General features: G+C 39.4%; 1 protein-coding gene across 2 annotated transcripts; it reads left to right on the top strand.

The window, feature by feature from the left end:
- Positions 1063–16410, top strand: TMEM106B (transmembrane protein 106B). Of its 2 annotated transcripts, XR_002435227.1 has the most exons (9): positions 1063–1200; positions 4386–4607; positions 7928–7991; positions 9305–9464; positions 10233–10373; positions 10465–10514; positions 12123–12176; positions 13032–15686; positions 16036–16410. XR_002435227.1 is itself a non-coding variant. In XM_021387221.1 (8 exons), the coding sequence occupies exons 2-8, from the start codon at positions 4388–4390 to the stop codon at positions 13168–13170; spliced, it is 828 nt and encodes a 275-aa protein (XP_021242896.1). In that variant the 5' UTR covers positions 1063–1200; positions 4386–4387; the 3' UTR covers positions 13171–16410. The 2 variants fall into 2 exon arrangements, 1 of the variants encoding a protein (XP_021242896.1); XM_021387221.1 differs by having other exon boundaries at positions 13032–16410.

A 17249-nucleotide genomic window follows, 5' to 3' on the forward strand; every position in this document is an offset into this window, starting at 1 on the left:
TCACCAGCAAGGAGCACACAGGCCTCTCCTTTACATGAACTGGCTAACCAGGAGTGAGGATGATTGCCAAACAAGATCTTTTAAACTTCCATAAAACACCATAAAGTTCCAAGGTTAAAGAAAATAAATGGGGTGACACTAGCACAGGTCAAGATACATGCAGATTTTTTTTTTTCTGAGTGCATATTTTTGCAGGTGAGTTATTTTCTTTGCCTCTCCTTTCCTGGACACAGAGCCCAGTATGAGCAATACTGCCAGCAGGGCTCACACCTGCAGCAGCTCTGGACTGGTGCTGAAGGCCATTTGCCCCCTCCCAGCATCCGGAGCAGCCTGGAGCCATGCCCTGTCCTCATGCTCACCCCATGCCATCATAATGATGACTTCCTTATCCACTCCCTTGAAGTCTGCCCTTGCACTTGCCCTTGGACTTTGGTACGTGGCCTCCTCCAGGCCTTCCCTCCCGCAGCCCCAGGCCTGATCCATTTCTGCTGTTGGCCCGAGGCTCCCAAGCTGGGCTGAGTTCCTCCCTGCCCCTCCAAACTCCTTCATCCCCAGCCGTGCCCCTCTGCGTGGCCTCGTGTCCCTTGGCTGCCCCACGCTGCTCGAGCTGTCTCCCTGGGGAGCCATTTCACGGACCAGCTGCAGGCACACAGGGAGAGCAACAACCTGAAGTTCATTCCATTCCAATACACTTTATTTTGCTCCGGCAAAATGCTTGGAAAACATCTCACTGCTCATGCCCTGAATAAACATGGGTTGTGCAAGATCCTTGTAAAACGCGAAGTGAGTTACAGAACCAAATGGCCGCCCCTGACACAGGCACTGTGCCTCTTTCCTACTGTCTTTATGCTGGCCTGTCACAGCTCTCCTTGCCCTTGGTTTTCACAGGAGTGCATTGGGGTAATTTACCTCCACTACCGCCGATCAAACAGAGAAGAGAAAATAACGCCAGTGTGTACTATAACAGGAAGCAAGCCCACCCAGCAACCCGGCCTTCTCCGGCCTGCGCGGAGCAGGCCGCTTAGCACCTGCCGCGCAGCAGCCGCCATCGAAGCGCTCCCCGCCCGCAGCGGCACCGCCCCCCGCGCCTGCGCACGGCCCGGATCTGGGTTTAGGGCCGGGGAAACTGCGTCGCGCTCGGAGCCTCTGGCCCTGCTGTTTCTGTGTGCCTGGCGGAGCCCGGCCCGGCCTGCCGAGCAGGTGGGGACGGGAACAGGCGGAGGGCGGCAGGGCCTGGTGCGGGAGCCGAGCCGAGCGCGGCCTGGGGCTCTGCGGCCCTGTTGGGGCCGGGCCGGAGGCGGGCGGAGAGCCGCTGCTGTGCGGTGCGGGCAGACCCGCGGCAGAACGGTGTTTGGCCGAGCTGCCCCAGACCCCTTGGCGCTGAGCCCTGGTCACGGGTGCGGGGGAGCCCGGCTCCGTGGTGATCGGCCGCCGTGCTCGGCGGGCTGGGATCTCGCCATGTTTGCGAGAGCAGCCGCCTGCGGGGCTTACCGGCTGGAAGGCGTGCGGGTGTCGGGAAGGGTCTTGGCTTGTTTGTTAATTTTTGGAAGCGCCAGTCTTGCAAAGGACACAGAGGGACAGATCGCTGAAGAGTTGGTGAGGGGCAGTTTGGTGCTGTGCATTGCCAGACGTGCCTGCCCGCGCGGAGCATGTTTGTGAGTGCCAAGTCATTGCCGTGCCTCTTCTCGGTGTTTTGATTGCTAGCAATGATTCAGCCACAGCTGATGGACCGAGGGAGAATTGCCATGCTCAGGAGCCTTGTTTTGTTATGAAAAATAAGTAGGTTTCTAGCCTCAAGTTTGTATATTTGCATATAGGAAGTAGGAATGACATCCTAACTCCTCCTTTGGAGAACGGCATCAGTGAAGTTAAACTCTATAAGATTTCACCAAGCTCAGAAACTAAAAGGGAGTTTCATAAGTGTTGCACGTAGCTCAGGATGTGGTTGTTTTATTTGCTTTACCCGTTATTTAGGTTTTGTCAGTGTTGTGTTCTGTGGTGCACAAGTGTCAGCTATCTGAAGGTAGAAGTCTTAAACAAAACTGCCTTATCACAACATTGTTGTCTTAATTTGCAGAGCTCTCTCTTGACAAACTCTGAATTCAAGGAAACTCTACAGAAGTTTAAGGAGACTGGAGCATATGCATCAGTTACAAGGGAGAGACTGGGTCCCAGCACAGCTGTTAAGATAACAAAGTAGGATGTGAGAATTTTTTGACAGTATAGAAGCTGTTAGGTACAAAGATAATTTATTCTCAGAACTATTGTCCAACATATAAGCACTGGATAAAAGAATGAGGTGTTCTTAAGTGTTAGTCAATTGTTAAGAGGTTCAATGCTTGTTGTGTGGTTCAGGAGTGGTAAAGAGCATACTGGAGGAATGCGTTTCACTTGAAATTGCAGGTTTTCTCATCTGTAAAATGGGATATTAATCTCCTAAATCACTGGTGGTAGAAAAAGGCTATTAAATTGTAATTATTGAAGTTTATGTGTGCTTGGCAATGAAGGATACATCTGCATTACTGTTTTAATTTAAATCAAGGGTGTGAAATGAATTTGCAGCTATCCTTGCTTGCTGCTCTTCAGTTCACATCATGGTGTGATCAGAAAGTGTGTGAACTCTCTTCCTGTTGAAAGAAACTAAAACTAGATGATGTGCTTCAGTTGCTGGTGGCTGTTCAGTCTCAGCTAGAGCTAGTATGAAATAAAACTCACAAAATCATGTATAGTGGGTGTTGGATCCTCAAGAACTGTTTTTACTTCTACAGCGTTGTTTTTATTGTTCTATCTTTGCTTGTTAATGTTGACATAGCCTAAGTCTCCCATCAGTAGAATAGGTAAATTGAATGAAGTTGTAATGCAGCAGGACCAGGGACTGATCTGTACATGTGACAGCTGTTACCTAAGCTGCAAGACTTGAATTCTGAAGCATAAAGGTTGTAGGTCAGCTACAGGGATAATAGGAAGCAAAACCATGCATGGAATAACTTCAGCTGCTTTTGCTGGACGATGTTTTCCATAGCTCATAAGCTTCAATTTTCAGTTCAATAATTTCTATTATACTGAATGGCTCCCCAACTTAGAATGTTTCAAAATTGCTGTAGCAACAAATGGATAAGTGGTTTCCCTTCTTGTAAGGGTTTTATTACCCTTATAATAAATAATAATAAAATACAGCCTGTTTGCTGAAACAGTAACTGGGACCCACTGGCAGTAACTGAATTACATTTCTCCTCCTACATTCACCTAGCTTTTGTGGAAATGCAGTGCATTAATGCTGGGCTTATGTTACCATCACCATACTTCAGATCTTGTTCTGTCTGGAGTGGTTGGTCTGAAGAAATGTGACTTGCGTTGCTTTCTTGATCTTTCTTGTGCTTCCTTTCTTGGTGAGCCAGCGTGATAATTACTAGCAAAAATTCCACTTACAATGGAAAAACTGAAGTTCTGCATACTCACTTTCAATCCCTCTGTTCTCCAAGACATCAGTGAACTGGGTGGTTAGTGTCTGTTGGGTAATCAAAAGGTGTTACGGGTTTAAGCTGGACAACTGACTGCCATTCCTGGACAGACATTTTTCTTTTTGAGTTGTTTCACACCTGTTGCAAATGAGGAAGGTCGCCGTTTCTGTCTCTTCATTGTGGCTTTTGGTTTCAAGTGTTTGGTAGTTTCAGTGGCATGGCTGGAGAGGTACATTTGTGAGAAAATTATGAAGTTCACATAGGTAATACAAACTGTTTTTGTGGTTGATATTTTACTAGGCTTTTAGAGATGCTATATATTGACAGCATTAACTCACTTTTTTTCCCCTTGATTTTACTGTGAATCAGTCTTCTTCTGTGTTAAAGAAATCATCAGTTTAAACACTTGAAGATCTGTATTTCTGGCTTGGAGATTGATAGCTGATCTTGTGTTCTCAGGACACGTTTGCCCTAAAAAACTTATTAGAACTGGCTCAGTTGCATGTGCAGATTCTGCTGAACATCGTCAGCCTGGTTTCTGGAGCACGTTAGGTCCTGAAGTTGTTACATAGAGATCAGTGTGTCCTGTGGCTGATTGTCCATTGCTGCTTGATTGCTTTAACTTGTTGCCAGCAGTTGGTTGTTCTGCCCTGGGAGCCTCTCATCCACCCTTGTTTAACCTGTGTATGTTGAGCATCTGAATGGGTCTCCCCAGTAGATCAGATTCTTGGTTTGAGATGGACTCCAGCTTAATTGGGCCCTAACACTTTGCAAGTCTTGTAGAATCTAAACACAACAGAAGTAAATAGGAGCCTAGTCTGAGTAATGATTGTAGGCTAATAGTTACTTGATACAGAGGAATAAATTGCTAGACATATTTGAATTGTTCTCCATGGAAGAACTTTCTTTTGCCTTTTATTTTAGAAATGGGGAAATCTCTTTCTCATCTACCGATACATACGTGTAAGGAAGATGGCTATGATGGAGGTACGGTGTCGGATAATATGAGGAATGGGTTAGTTCACTCAGAATCACACAATGAAGATGGCAGATGTGGGGATGTGTCACAGTTTCCATACGTGGAATTCACAGGAAGGGACAGTGTCACTTGTCCTACCTGCCAGGGAACGGGAAGAATTCCACGAGGTAAGTTCCCTTCATTTTTTTTTTTAACCCATAAATTTACCTCATAGATGTGTGCAGTAGCAACTATAGTAAGCCTCAGCAAATAACTCTCTAGTAAAGATATTTTGTAGACATCTTTTCTTTTTAGCACTAAGCATTTTACTGTTATTACACTGTGAGAACAAAATATATATCTAATCAGCTTTGACTACCACCTGCTAGCTCTTTTCTTGTCTATGCAATGCAGCATGCCTTGCTTCTCTGCTTTAATCCCTAGTTCTTGCAGGTTGAATTTGCTGACCTTTTGTTTTTGAGACATTTTGATGTATCTTTTTTTTAAGTAACAATTTCAAATTATTTGAAGAGATACACAACTTTGCAAAAGTAATTGCAAGAATTGAGAACATTTAGATATCACTAGACGTGGGGTGAAGAAGTGTGTAGGCCTGTATAAATTAAAGCTGATCTGATTTTTTCATTTAAAAAAATCAGAATTAATAAAAATATGGTTAAGTACTGCAAAACTTGCGAGGAGCAATGCAATCTTTCTCCTCCCTTACTTGCCAGTTGTATTGGCATAAGGGCAGCAGGCCACTGGAGGTAAAAGCTTTGTTACTGGCTGTTTTAGGGTAACAAGTAGTGCTTCTGAAAACAGGTGGGTGAGTGTTGGTGAGGGAGTGAAGTCAGTAGTTAATAACACTCAGCTCTACTTATTAGATCATGCTTTGGATATTGCTCTAAGTTAGAGGAGAATTGCTTGTTTCTTAAAGCTGTATACTGAATACAAAAGCTCAGAAATGTTTGTTTGAAAAACATATTCTAAAACATAATGTGCTTTTCCAGAATGATTGGCATGCCTGGGATGTCCCTTGTCTTTCTGTTGCTGAAAAAGAATGCTTTCAGTGCAGATGTATTTTAAACAAAAATGCTGAGATGTCAAGTTTTTCAACACTTGAGCAACTGGTTTGACAGGTGAAACCTGTGCATGTCAAACTTCATCCAGAGTCATAACTTACTTGAAGCCGCATTTTCAGGTTAATATTTGGAAAGGCTCTGTCTGTAGGATGTTGATAGGCAAGGTACTGGATTTTTTTAAGAGCATCTGGGAAATTAAAATCTTGGTTTGCTGTGTAGCAGAGAGAAATTGAAAGCTTTCCCTACAGCACCTTTCCCTGATTGTGCATAGCCATTTTTTTGCCCTCACTGTTTTCAGTGCACTGTGCTTTCCCTCATGTTCCCTTTCCTCCATTTGCCCTTGCTGGGGCATGGAAACACACGTATTCTCTGGCTGCTGCAGGAAGGAGCACGTTGCATCTTTGCCTTCGTGATTGACAATTTTCTTTACTTGTTGCCTTCGTTGTTCACTTTTCATTGAATAAACATTCTGCTTTATCACAGTTCCTTCCTGTATGGTAATCCTCCTGTATAGCTATTTAGAAGTTGACCTTCTAAGGGGAAATGCAGGGTGTCTGAAACTGGGCCCAAGAGAGCGGTGAATGCAGTGTGCTGAGGCACAGCCTTCTGCCTTTACTGGGGGAGGAACTGATGGAAGGCTTTGTTTTTGTTAGAACTCTTATCCAAAATAGTCATAATACTGGTTGTAAAAGCTCACAGAATTGATTTTAACTTGCAACTTGGGAAAACGGACTGCTGTACAGGGGTGGTGGCATGGATAAGTGTGCTTCTGCTGGATTAAGTTTTCATCTATTTTACAAATAACTTGTCTCCCTCTGAGGCAAGTGTTGGGTCACAGGATATTTAAACAGTTGCAAATATCAAAAGAGAATGTAGTAGCTGTTAAATGTTATACAACAATGTATTCCTTGAGTACTTCTAAATTCATCAAATAGGAAGTACGGTGAAGTTATGCAACAAAAAATATCTCAACTAAAAGACTGCAGAGAAGGAAGTTTGTTTGCGTCCTTACTTGAAATATTTAATAATACTAATGGCAATTTTTACTCATTCTAGTGCAAGGTAAAATTCCATAATAGCGGGATTCCTGTGTTCAAAACCTTATTTCTTTGACTGGAAGATTTTTGGATACAAACTATTTAATTTGTTAAACACCTGGCAGTGAATATTAAAAATGCTTGTTTTTCATCAATTGTAACTACATAGTTTGATTGAAACTGGAACGTCAGATGGTTTATCAAAATAAATAGGACTTTTTAATTATTCATCAGTACTTTCAAGAAAAAAATCACATTTGGGTTTTTTGAGGGGAGAGATGAGAAATTAAGGGTTCTCTGGATCAGTACGTGACTGTTACGGAAGACTGCAGTATGGGCTATGATGATTAAACTGTTTAATACTCACATCAAATTGCATTTTGGTACTTGGACAGCTTTAACTTTTCAATATAAGGTTGCTGAGCTGAAAATCTGCTTTAAATTGGTAGAGCTGTTTAAAAGGTTGATGTTTTATACTACTTTATGCTTAGCGAAGGGTCAGCTTTGTGATTCAGGTTGAAATCGCTTCTGCATGATTGATTAGCTAAGTGACAGTGCTGGTCAAATTCTGCATCTGACTGAAAATGCAGGTCAGAGTTCCTGTTGAGGCTTCTGTGAGCTGGTATAGATGAATCTCAATCACATCTTTTTGTATAGCAAATCACAAAATACATAAAGACAGGTATCATCCATGTGTTTTTCAATAGATCCTCTGTGTTTGTGTCTTTGGTTTCTGCTGTAATGATATCCACCTTTTGAAAATGCTGTCTAGTGAAGTGACTTGTTCCTTGGAGCAACTCCACTTCTTTGGCTTCTAGGGTGCTGCAGTTCAGTCCAATGAAAAGCACTTGTATGTAGCAGTGATTCCCAGAATGCAGTGTATGTGCAACTCATGTTGCAAAAGCCACCCAAATCAAAACATGCATTTGTTTTGAAACAAACCTAACTTTCTAATTTGCTGAAGAATTGATGCACGGTGCCTTCCAGATCAATTGTTGCTGTCTGAGCTTCTGAATATTTTCTCCTGTGACTTTGTAGTCTAGCATAGAGAGCTGAAATCTGTTTGGCACCATTTGCTTCAGAGTAAAGGAAGTACCTGAGGTGTTCTGCCTCCTATGTATGAGTACAGCACAGAGGCAGAATTTGTTGCTGTTTTAGTGTTTGTCAGCTTTGTGGGTTTTTTCCTTTTGGTGTTGGTATCCGTACTGTTATTTCAGAAAGTGACATGGGTACACGTGTTACAGCAATGTTCTACCTGAGTCGTTAACTGCAATGTAAATGTTCATCCTTATTCAGTGCTGTGAAGCTGTAAAGGCCACTCCTTATTTGAAGTAACTACAAAAGTAATGACTCTTTTTGTTTAAATTCTGAAACTGTTTTTATTTCTAGGGCAGGAAAACCAGCTGGTGGCATTAATTCCATACAGTGATCAGAGACTGAGGCCAAGAAGAACGTAAGTTAATAGTTGTGATACATGACTCTACAGTATTCACGTTCTCTTCTAGCTAAAATTTAGCAATTTAAAGGAGATAGTGATTTTGCTTGATCACTGGACTTTTTTTCTTGCATTTGGTATTGAAAGAACTCTGCTTGTACTATCAGTCTTCACCTCTAGCTCTTGAGAGAGTTATTTATTAATAGATGTGCATACAACCATCAAACTGTGTCTTGTGAAGTTGGTAATACTGCATCGTGTCTTCATATCCATATTTATCTGAATATCGATGGTTATTGTGCAACTATTTATCATTCTCTGTAGGATATTAATCGATCTAAGCAGATGCATCTTCATTATTAAAGTTTAAATCAGAGAAAGTATTAACTTTGGGCCACTACTACAAAAAAAGACACCTAGAAATTAACTTTTAAAGCTCTGAGTTGCTAGTAGAATAAACAAGCTCATCTTTCTCATAACATATATTTTTAAAATATGTTATTTTCTTCTAGGATCTACTCGAAGGTTTAATTACAGTGCTAAGGGCTTCTTTTTCTCACATACATGTTTTAAATCTTTGTGTGTTTCTGTAGTAAACAGAAAAGAACAATGTGAAAAATACAGTAACTTCACGTAATAACATAGGTGATGAATTTGATGTAGCAGTAGTCTAAATTTGAGAAATATTCCTTTAATGTTCTGACTGAGAAAACTGCAGCTGATGTAGAGCCTTTTATTTGTGTATTTTTATTGTTTAAACTCCCTTCCTCCTTTTGTGGTAGGTTAATTGCAGATTTGCAGCTTCGTAGCGGGGTTCTAAGATGTTCCCTACACTTTCCCAGAAAGTTTTGTTTGTTTATTTGTTTTGGACAAAGAATCCCAAGTAAGTCATAAGCATTACTCTTCTTTTCTGGATATGCTGTGGTACAAGCATAGCGTGCTGAAGATTCCTGCAGAATGAGGAAGGTTCTACTATAAATAAACTTTAAAGGAAGCGCTTATCTTAAAGCACATGAACATTTTCCTCTTCTGTTTACATCACCTCAAAGTTGTGAATGCTGGGATAACCACATGTTTTGGAACTTATTTTCTAATACGCATACAGCAGTCTCGTCTCTGTTTGTGACATAGACATGAATTGCAGCATAATTTCCCCTCCCCCCTCCCCCCCCCTGCCCCTTTGGAAACTAGTCGAAATTGGACAGAGGCTGGACTTAGTTGTATTGTTTAGTCACGTTCCTTATCACTTAAACAAGAAGAGTGGTGTGTTATTTTCTTCCCATGTGCTTTTAACTCTGAAATGTGCTTTCTTTTTTATTTTTTTCCCACAGAAAACTCTACGTGACTGCTTCTGTAATTGTATGTCTCCTACTTTCTGGACTGGCTGTATTTTTCTTGTTTCCTCGCTCAATTGATGTTGAATACATTGGTGTGAAGTCAGTTTATGTCAACTATGAACAAGGCAGACGTATAATATATTTAAATATTACGGTAAGACTGTCCATCTGTTTGGATGTTTGCAATATGTGCAATGAGAGATGCTGCTGGGGCAGTTTAATATACATAGAAATTGTGGGCTAGCTGGTGAACTTAGTGCCTTAAGAAATACCAGCAGATACAATGAGCAATTTGAAAAACCTAGCTGGACTTGCTGTGAGTGCTTCCTGGAGCTGTAGCTAATAAAGCTATAGTTGTAGGCTACTCTTGAGTCTTCTGTTTTCATGGGAACTGTGATTTTGAAGTTCTTTGGGAATTTAAGTGAAATATGGATACAGGAATGCCATTCAGCAACTGGTATTGTATATCTATCAAAACTGATTTTGAAGAAAAATTATTTCCTACCTACCTCAAAACTTTAAGGAGTTTTTTCTATATACTTCTGGTGGAATTCTTCATGAGTGTCTTTAAATAATTAAACAAAGTAGCTATGATAGGAATGGTCCTGACATAATTAAATTTCCTGGAAGGGATAACTGCGAATAGGAAGAAATTGTCAGTATTTGTAGAGGAAGGAGGTCGTCAGCAGAGTTTTGAATGTATTGAGAAGCACAAACTACTGTACAAGTAACCCTGAGAAAGGGCTTGAGTGTTGGTTCCCTTCCACCTTGCCCCACGAAAACCTCAGAAGGCAGGAAAGTGTACTTGCATAATTTCAGATACTGTTTTATACATCAGTCTAAAAATTTATAGTCCTCAAGATGCAAAGAATGAGAAGTTCTTAAAGTTTTTTGTTTGATTCTTTGTTTTTGTTATTTACAGAACACACTAAATATAACGAACAACAACTATTATTCTGTCGAAGTAGCGAACATCACAGCCCAAGTTCAGTTTTCAAAAACAGTTATTGGCAAAGCACGACTAAACAACATCACCAACATTGGTCCTCTGGATATGAAACAGGTAAATAGGATGGGCTTTTGAAGTTGGATGTATGTTAATCTTCATATCTAATTCTGCTCAGTTGATTTTCTTTATTGCTTTTTTTTTTTAGATCGACTATATGGTGCCCACAGTCATACAAGATGAAATGAGCTACATGTTGTAAGCATACCAGCCTCTAAATGTTGCCTGTGTCTTGTTAAAAGTTATGACGGTGCTCTTGTAAAATGAAATGTATTTCAGAGCTGAAATGTGTCTGCTGAGATGGTGTGCCATTCTTTGCATGAATTTAATAGTACTGAAAAATACTTAAACAGTATTATTTTTTCGGTGGTTTCATACACTGGCTTGCTGTACGTGGCTCAGCACTTTGAATGGTGTCTCCATTTCAACTATTTTAGGCCCTGGTAATAGCATGGACCAGCTATTTCAGGGGTGGGAACATAAATATATTCCTCTAATACACTCACTAATAAGTCTCCCATGTTACTGTTGTAGAGGAAATCTGTGTTTAATTTTCTACGAATTAGAGGCTAGCTTTTATTTTCTACTCTTCAGACCATACGTATATGATGGTAAGCAGTGTTTATAACCTGTATTTAAACTCTAAGCTGTCTTTGGTCAAATAAACTTTCAGAAGTTATGAACAATGACTCAATATATCTTGCTAACAATACCAAGCATTAGTTCTCCTGAAATTAACTCTTTCTTTTCCTGAAGTTAACTCCTGAACTCTTAACTGTTGAGACTTTGATGCTATGCGCAGTTGTGGATGCCAGCCCTTTTGAGTGGGAAGCTGTAAAAGAACCTTATAGCTTTGAAGAGCTGGAATAAATTGGAACAGGTGTGAGACAGAAGTGGAGGCGAACTTGAAATAAATATAAAACGTTGTATTTCTGTCACCTCTTAAAGATGTATAAGTTAGTGGTTATATGATCCTGAATCTTGTGGATCTGCTCACCCTCTGAATGCTTCTTCCGTGGTCTGCACTGTTGCTTTAACTTCAGTAATGCTATGAGAGTGTTGCAGCAGTTGTTGGAGCTTAATTTCAAGAGGAAGCGTACATGCTTCTGTAGCTCTCTCTGTAACTGATGTGTAGGAACAGCTCAGAAAGTACAAGTCTGTAAAGTTTATCTTGTAAGAAAGCAGTATCTGATGTTGCAATCTGCAAAGCTCACTTTGCATAATTGAGAAATGAATCACTGTTAGAAAACCCCCGATGTTTGTTTTTTTTTAAGTTGGTGATATTTTTGGAGCAAGAATAAACAACATTGGGACTTTCTTACATGAAAGGACACTGAAGCTAGAGTAACACTTAATCTTTTGTGGAAAAATTTCCTCTCTGAATTTAAATTCAGTAATGTGAAATGAAATCACAGCAAATGATGCCCATATGCCTTTATAGTAGAGTTCTTCACCAGGGAAGACATGCTGTGATGTAGGTCTTCAGGTTAACTTCTAGCTAACCTCTGAAAGTTGATGTTGTTTCACAAGACATTTTTGTTGGCAAGCATTGCATGTGAGCAAGCATATGTGAACATACTTGTAAAAGCAAGACCGTATATTCATATAGATAGGCCTAGATTGAGTACATGCTCCTGGACAGTGTTTTTTCAGCAAGTGTTTTAGTTGTCATTACTAGTGACTCTACAGGCTCTATGTGTACAGATAGTAGAATTTCTGGTTGGAGCAACAATTCTTGCTTTTTAGATAACTGTCTATAAGAGTTTGATGTAAATCTAACAGCTGTTTGTTTTTCTGTTTTTGCAGTGACTTCTGTACTTTAGCATCAATCAAAGTACATAACATAGTAGTGATGATGCAGTAAGTATGGAAATTTCCTTTTTGGAAACAACTTTAAAAGCCATGAGGTCCTCACTGAAACATTATTCAGAAATGTTTAATCCTCTTGCCTACATATCTTCTATAAAATGAAATCAATTTAGTTTCTAGTGTAGTATCCTTAGTTCTTGAAACTGAACTGTGGAAAGATAATTTCTTTTGATAGAGTCTGGTAGCATAGTCATAGAATGATAGAATTAGCTAGGTTGGAAAAGACCTAAAAGGCCTACAAGATCAGTCCAACCATCCACCTATCACCAGTAACTCCACTAAACCATGTAAAGATACTGGAATAGTTGCAACCATTAGTACTGTGCCTGCTCTGCAGTTGGACTGTGGTTGTGGAGTTCCTGTGATCTCACATACTTTGTTATGAGCTTGTATTTATCAGCTGCTAATCAAAACTTGCTGAAAATCTCATGATCTGGAGGCTGTCAAAGGTTTTTGGTACTCTGCCAGAGTCTGCTTTTTGTAGCAGATTGAATCCATAGCTGTCTGTTTTTGGGGGGCTGGGAGAGGTGGTGTGTAGACCAATGTTTGTGTAGCTCTGTAATCGTTTCTGCTGTTCTCCTTTCCAAACAAAATATTAGTGATTAAACCTTGGCTTTACTGTCTTTAAGGAAAAAAAATCTATGCTTAGGGGATCTTTTTTCCTATGGGGAAAATCTGTAGATAGTGTTAACTGGTATTATTTTTTAACTTTATTTAAAACTTTGTTCCTAATGTTACATGTTTTGTTCTAAAACTTTAAAAGCCTAGTGGTGATTTTTAGCACAGGGGACTCTATCTCCTTTTACAAAACAAAGCATCTCTTCTGTTTTGTGTTTTTCTTTTAAGAGTGACAGTGACAACCTCCTACTTCGGCCACTCTGAGCAAATATCACAAGAGAGATACCAGTATGTGGACTGTGGAGGAAACACAACCTACCAGCTGGGCCAGTCAGAGTATTTAAATGTACTTCAGCCTCCGCAGTGAAAGCACCTGTTGGTTAGTGTGGAATGACTGCTCTTGATGCTTGCAGAAATCCTTTAAATAGGACTGGTACTTTGTAAAGGAGAGAATATGTGCATGTAAGGCATAGGAAACCTGGAGGCCTGTTCACTTCAATTGCAAGGAGGGAAAAGGTTCAAAATGTATATAGATGCACTTGTTAAATGTTGTGTTTTCCCCTTCTGTTTGCTTTCTGTTACTGTAAACACTTCTGTCAAGTTACCTGGTTGGAGGGAGAGGGGAATTACAGATTTCTGAGCCGAATTGGGACCTTTCTTTACAGTGTGGTATATCAGCTTAGAGTAACTGTGTGTATTTGTCTGTTTAGGTGAAATGTGTCACTAATGAGCATTTTAGAAGAATTGATACTCATAACTTTTAAGTTCGTTTCAGTTCTTGATATTTGACTCTTGCAGTATAACTACTTAAGTAAAAAGGTAACTTTGAGGGACCTGGGTGTGAAGCTAGTATTGGTAAACCAGTGGCAATATTTCCTTGGTTTGGGATTCTACTTTTCATTCGCTACACTTGATCAGAAGTGACATGCAGTCTGTGAAAGCCAGGAAAGCTCTTGTGGAGGACACTATACTTGAATGTGCAACTTCTAGAATCTGGCATTTTCTTGTTTGTATTACCCTGCCATCTCTGGGATGTTATAAGGAGAATGTATGTTGCCAGGTTTAAAACAAGGTTAAAAAAAAAAAAAATCCCCCCGAAAATCACTGCTGACAAAGGAAAAATTCAAGACTGGAAAATGAAGGAGTAAAGGCTTTAACAGTGTCATTCCATTCTTTTTTGTTTTTCAATTAGATTTTTGAGTACAACTGTTAAAATCAGAATTGTGTAGTTAGGAACTAAGCAGAAAGCTGTTTGAGCATGGGTTTGGGCAGCTTGATGTAAATCTTCAGCATTTTTATTCTTTTGATGTATCTAAGCTACTTGTCAGTGCTAATACTTTGGAGTAGGTATATTTAGCGCACAGACTCAGTAAGCAATGCAGTAGTTACCCGAATCTCCGGAGTGCTCGTAGCTCACATCAGTTGTGTAAGTTAGGATAAAGCAACTCCTTCTGGAAGAATAAATGCTAACTTAGAACAAAGCTAATAAAAAATATTAATTGCTTTAGTTTGCACAATGAGAATTTCTGGGGTTTCTATCAAACACAGTAAGGAATTGTAAATTTCGGGTCCAAAGTTGCTTGACTTGTGAAAACTGACTTTTCTAAGGGCTAGGTGCAAAATTTTTTAATTAACTAGATCAGGATTGTTTTAATTCTGAATTAGATAAGATGAAGCTGTAAGAAAGTGCTGTTGAGACATTGCATTGTAATGAATACTAAATTTTTGAAATGTTGTGGTTTTTATGCTGCCCATCTCCTGGAAATAAGCTATATAAAATGAATTAGCAATAAACACTATGGAAAAAGGCTACTGAGTAACTTCTTGCAACTAACGATCCTTTCTGCTGCAGTAATTTGGTGAAGTTACATGTCTGTATTATTCTTCATCAGTGTTCATTAGGTGGACATAAAGGAGGAGGTGGGGAAACATATCAATTACGTAAGGCTTTTGTTTTTTTTAAGGGGGAGGAAAACCTGTACAAAAAAATCTGAATGCAGTGAGATCCTGAATGTCTATGGAAAATCTGACTATTATATTGGAACATAAACTGTCAGTTTCCTATAATTTTTGATAAGATTGAAATGTTGAGTTTTGGTTTCGGAGAACTTCTGTACTGGAATAATTGATTCTGATGATTTACTTTAGTTATGTTTTGAAAGTTATTCTTGTATCTAGGCATTTAAAAATCTTCATTATGTCTTTTAATCACAAGGCAAACAAGTTCACAACTGGCTCTCCTAGTCTTCCTAGACTGTAGATCAGGTTCAGTCTTGTGTACGATACAACACATTCAGAAGCTGCTCTGATAGTCTGAAAAGATACAGCTGGTAACTCAAGACCAGACAAGTAGGAAGCTGGCTAGAAGTGGAAAAGTAACATCTAGTATTTTATGTGACCTGGAAGGATTCGTTTCTGTTGGAGCATATGGGAAGAAATCTGTCTTAAACCATGTCATATTTGAAGTCAACCAGTAAGTGGTATTTTCTTCTCTATGCCCAAGTAGTTAAGCCTCGAGTTTGTTGTGTTTATTTTTTTTCTTGTTTCATTTTGAAGTAGAAAAAGAGAAGAAAACAGCCCTAGGCAGATAGATTTTTTTTTTTTTTGATATCAGTTTAAACCAGAATGTTGTTCAAAGGAGAAAAAGTAATCTAAAATAACTGGAATGGCACAATGATGTACTAACTTGGTCACAGTAGGTAGCAGATGCTCCGTGAATGAGCATGTTTTTTAGGGATTTTATACTTGTTTCTGTAGGGTTGTGACACAGCTCAGACTGACATTTGAAAGTTTGGCAGACATGCTGAGCAAAATGCATACTTAATCTGTGGATCTCCCACTGCTTAAAATGCTCTATGCTGACTACTTTAAAATTAAAAAATGGTGAGTGGAATTATTCTTTCCATGGATATGGGGGGGGAAATATTGTTTGTAATAACTGTTTATCACCTGGGATACCTAATGGGTGGAAATTTAAACACTATTAATTTGTGGTGGGATTACTGAGTAACTAAGAGTTCTTACCTGAAAGCAGAATCTGGTAGTATTGATAATCTTCAAATTAAGTCAGTTACAAGAGCATCAAAGGCCTGTTACTTTGTGCTTGCAATAACACTCAGCATGTTGTTAACCAAACATAGTTTTGCAAACAAGCTATGAAAAAAATAGGTTCAAATGAAAGACTTGTTATAACATTGTATTTATTTCTATTGATTTTTTTTTTTTCTAACAGAGGTGAGCCTTACAGTTCAATGTGGACCAACCAGTACAAATTCTAAATTCTTTCCAGAAGTTCAGCCATTGTCTCTTCTGGTTTGTTTTCATCTGTGTAAGATGCTTTCTGGTGGATTAACTTATTTATTTTTCTGAAATGATGAATATTTCACTTGTAACTTATCCCTTAATCTTAGAATATGATCAAATATATATATGACAACATTGTATTGTTATATTTCAAGGGATTTATTTCTGGTATTCTTTTCACTTTAACTCTTTCTTGCAATTCCTGTAGCAAAACCTATTGCAGTTTAAAATAAAACTCTGTTAGTTATCTGTTGAAACAGTGGTTCAGGTATTGTAGTGCAATGGCACAATCCCCCCCCCCCCCAAAAAAAACCCTAATGTATTCCATATACAATAGCTGTAAAACTTTGAAATTCTAGGTTAGAGTGTCATGAAACACTTAAATGAGTAAGAACATCAGCTATTTTGCTACTCTGACCCACAGAACAAAATTATTTTAATTTTAAATTATGCTTTAAAAATGAATGAATGAAGCCACTAAACAAACTTGAAGATTTTTTTACCCATCTTGGTAGTTAGGGTGCAATTGCTTGCTTCTTAATTCCGTGTAGAGACAAGCATTAAATATCTTATCCTGTGTAGTACAGCTTTGAAGTTCTTAATGCACTTCTGGTTTGTGCATGACCTTGATGTTAGCATTGTGGTATGTTTTGCTGCCTTGTGCTGGGAGAGTTAAGTACATGCCTCAGTTGACTTTGTTTCAGTTTGTCCTTGAAGTTCTTCAAGTGAATAAATTTCTTCATAGCAATTCATTGCAAACATGACTAGGCTTTCTAGTGTGTGGCTAACCACTGAATTTCTGAGTGCTTGGATTGAAGTGTTGGTGTCATTAACCATCAGACTGAAATGTTGTGCCCTCATGATGGGAAGGATGGTGCTTGAAGTAGTATGAGAGAGATGTCTAGATTTGGGAAAAAATAATGTTATTTCCTGTTATCCCATTCACTATTTAAGGCTTCCTTTTGGGAGGTGGAGAGCTGATGAGAGATTTAGTTGTGATTTTCTTTTTTCCCTTCCTCTCTGTCCCCAGTCTGTAGCGGGGTATCTGCATGTTATCAGAGCATCTTCTGAAATGGGTGACTTGTTTCAGAGCCAGGCACCAACATGAACCTTCACATCAGTGGGACTGGACATGTAGTTAAG

The sequence above is a fragment of the Numida meleagris genome, chromosome 2, assembly GCF_002078875.1.
Source record: "Numida meleagris isolate 19003 breed g44 Domestic line chromosome 2, NumMel1.0, whole genome shotgun sequence".
Classification (NCBI taxonomy): Eukaryota; Metazoa; Chordata; class Aves; order Galliformes; family Numididae; genus Numida; species Numida meleagris.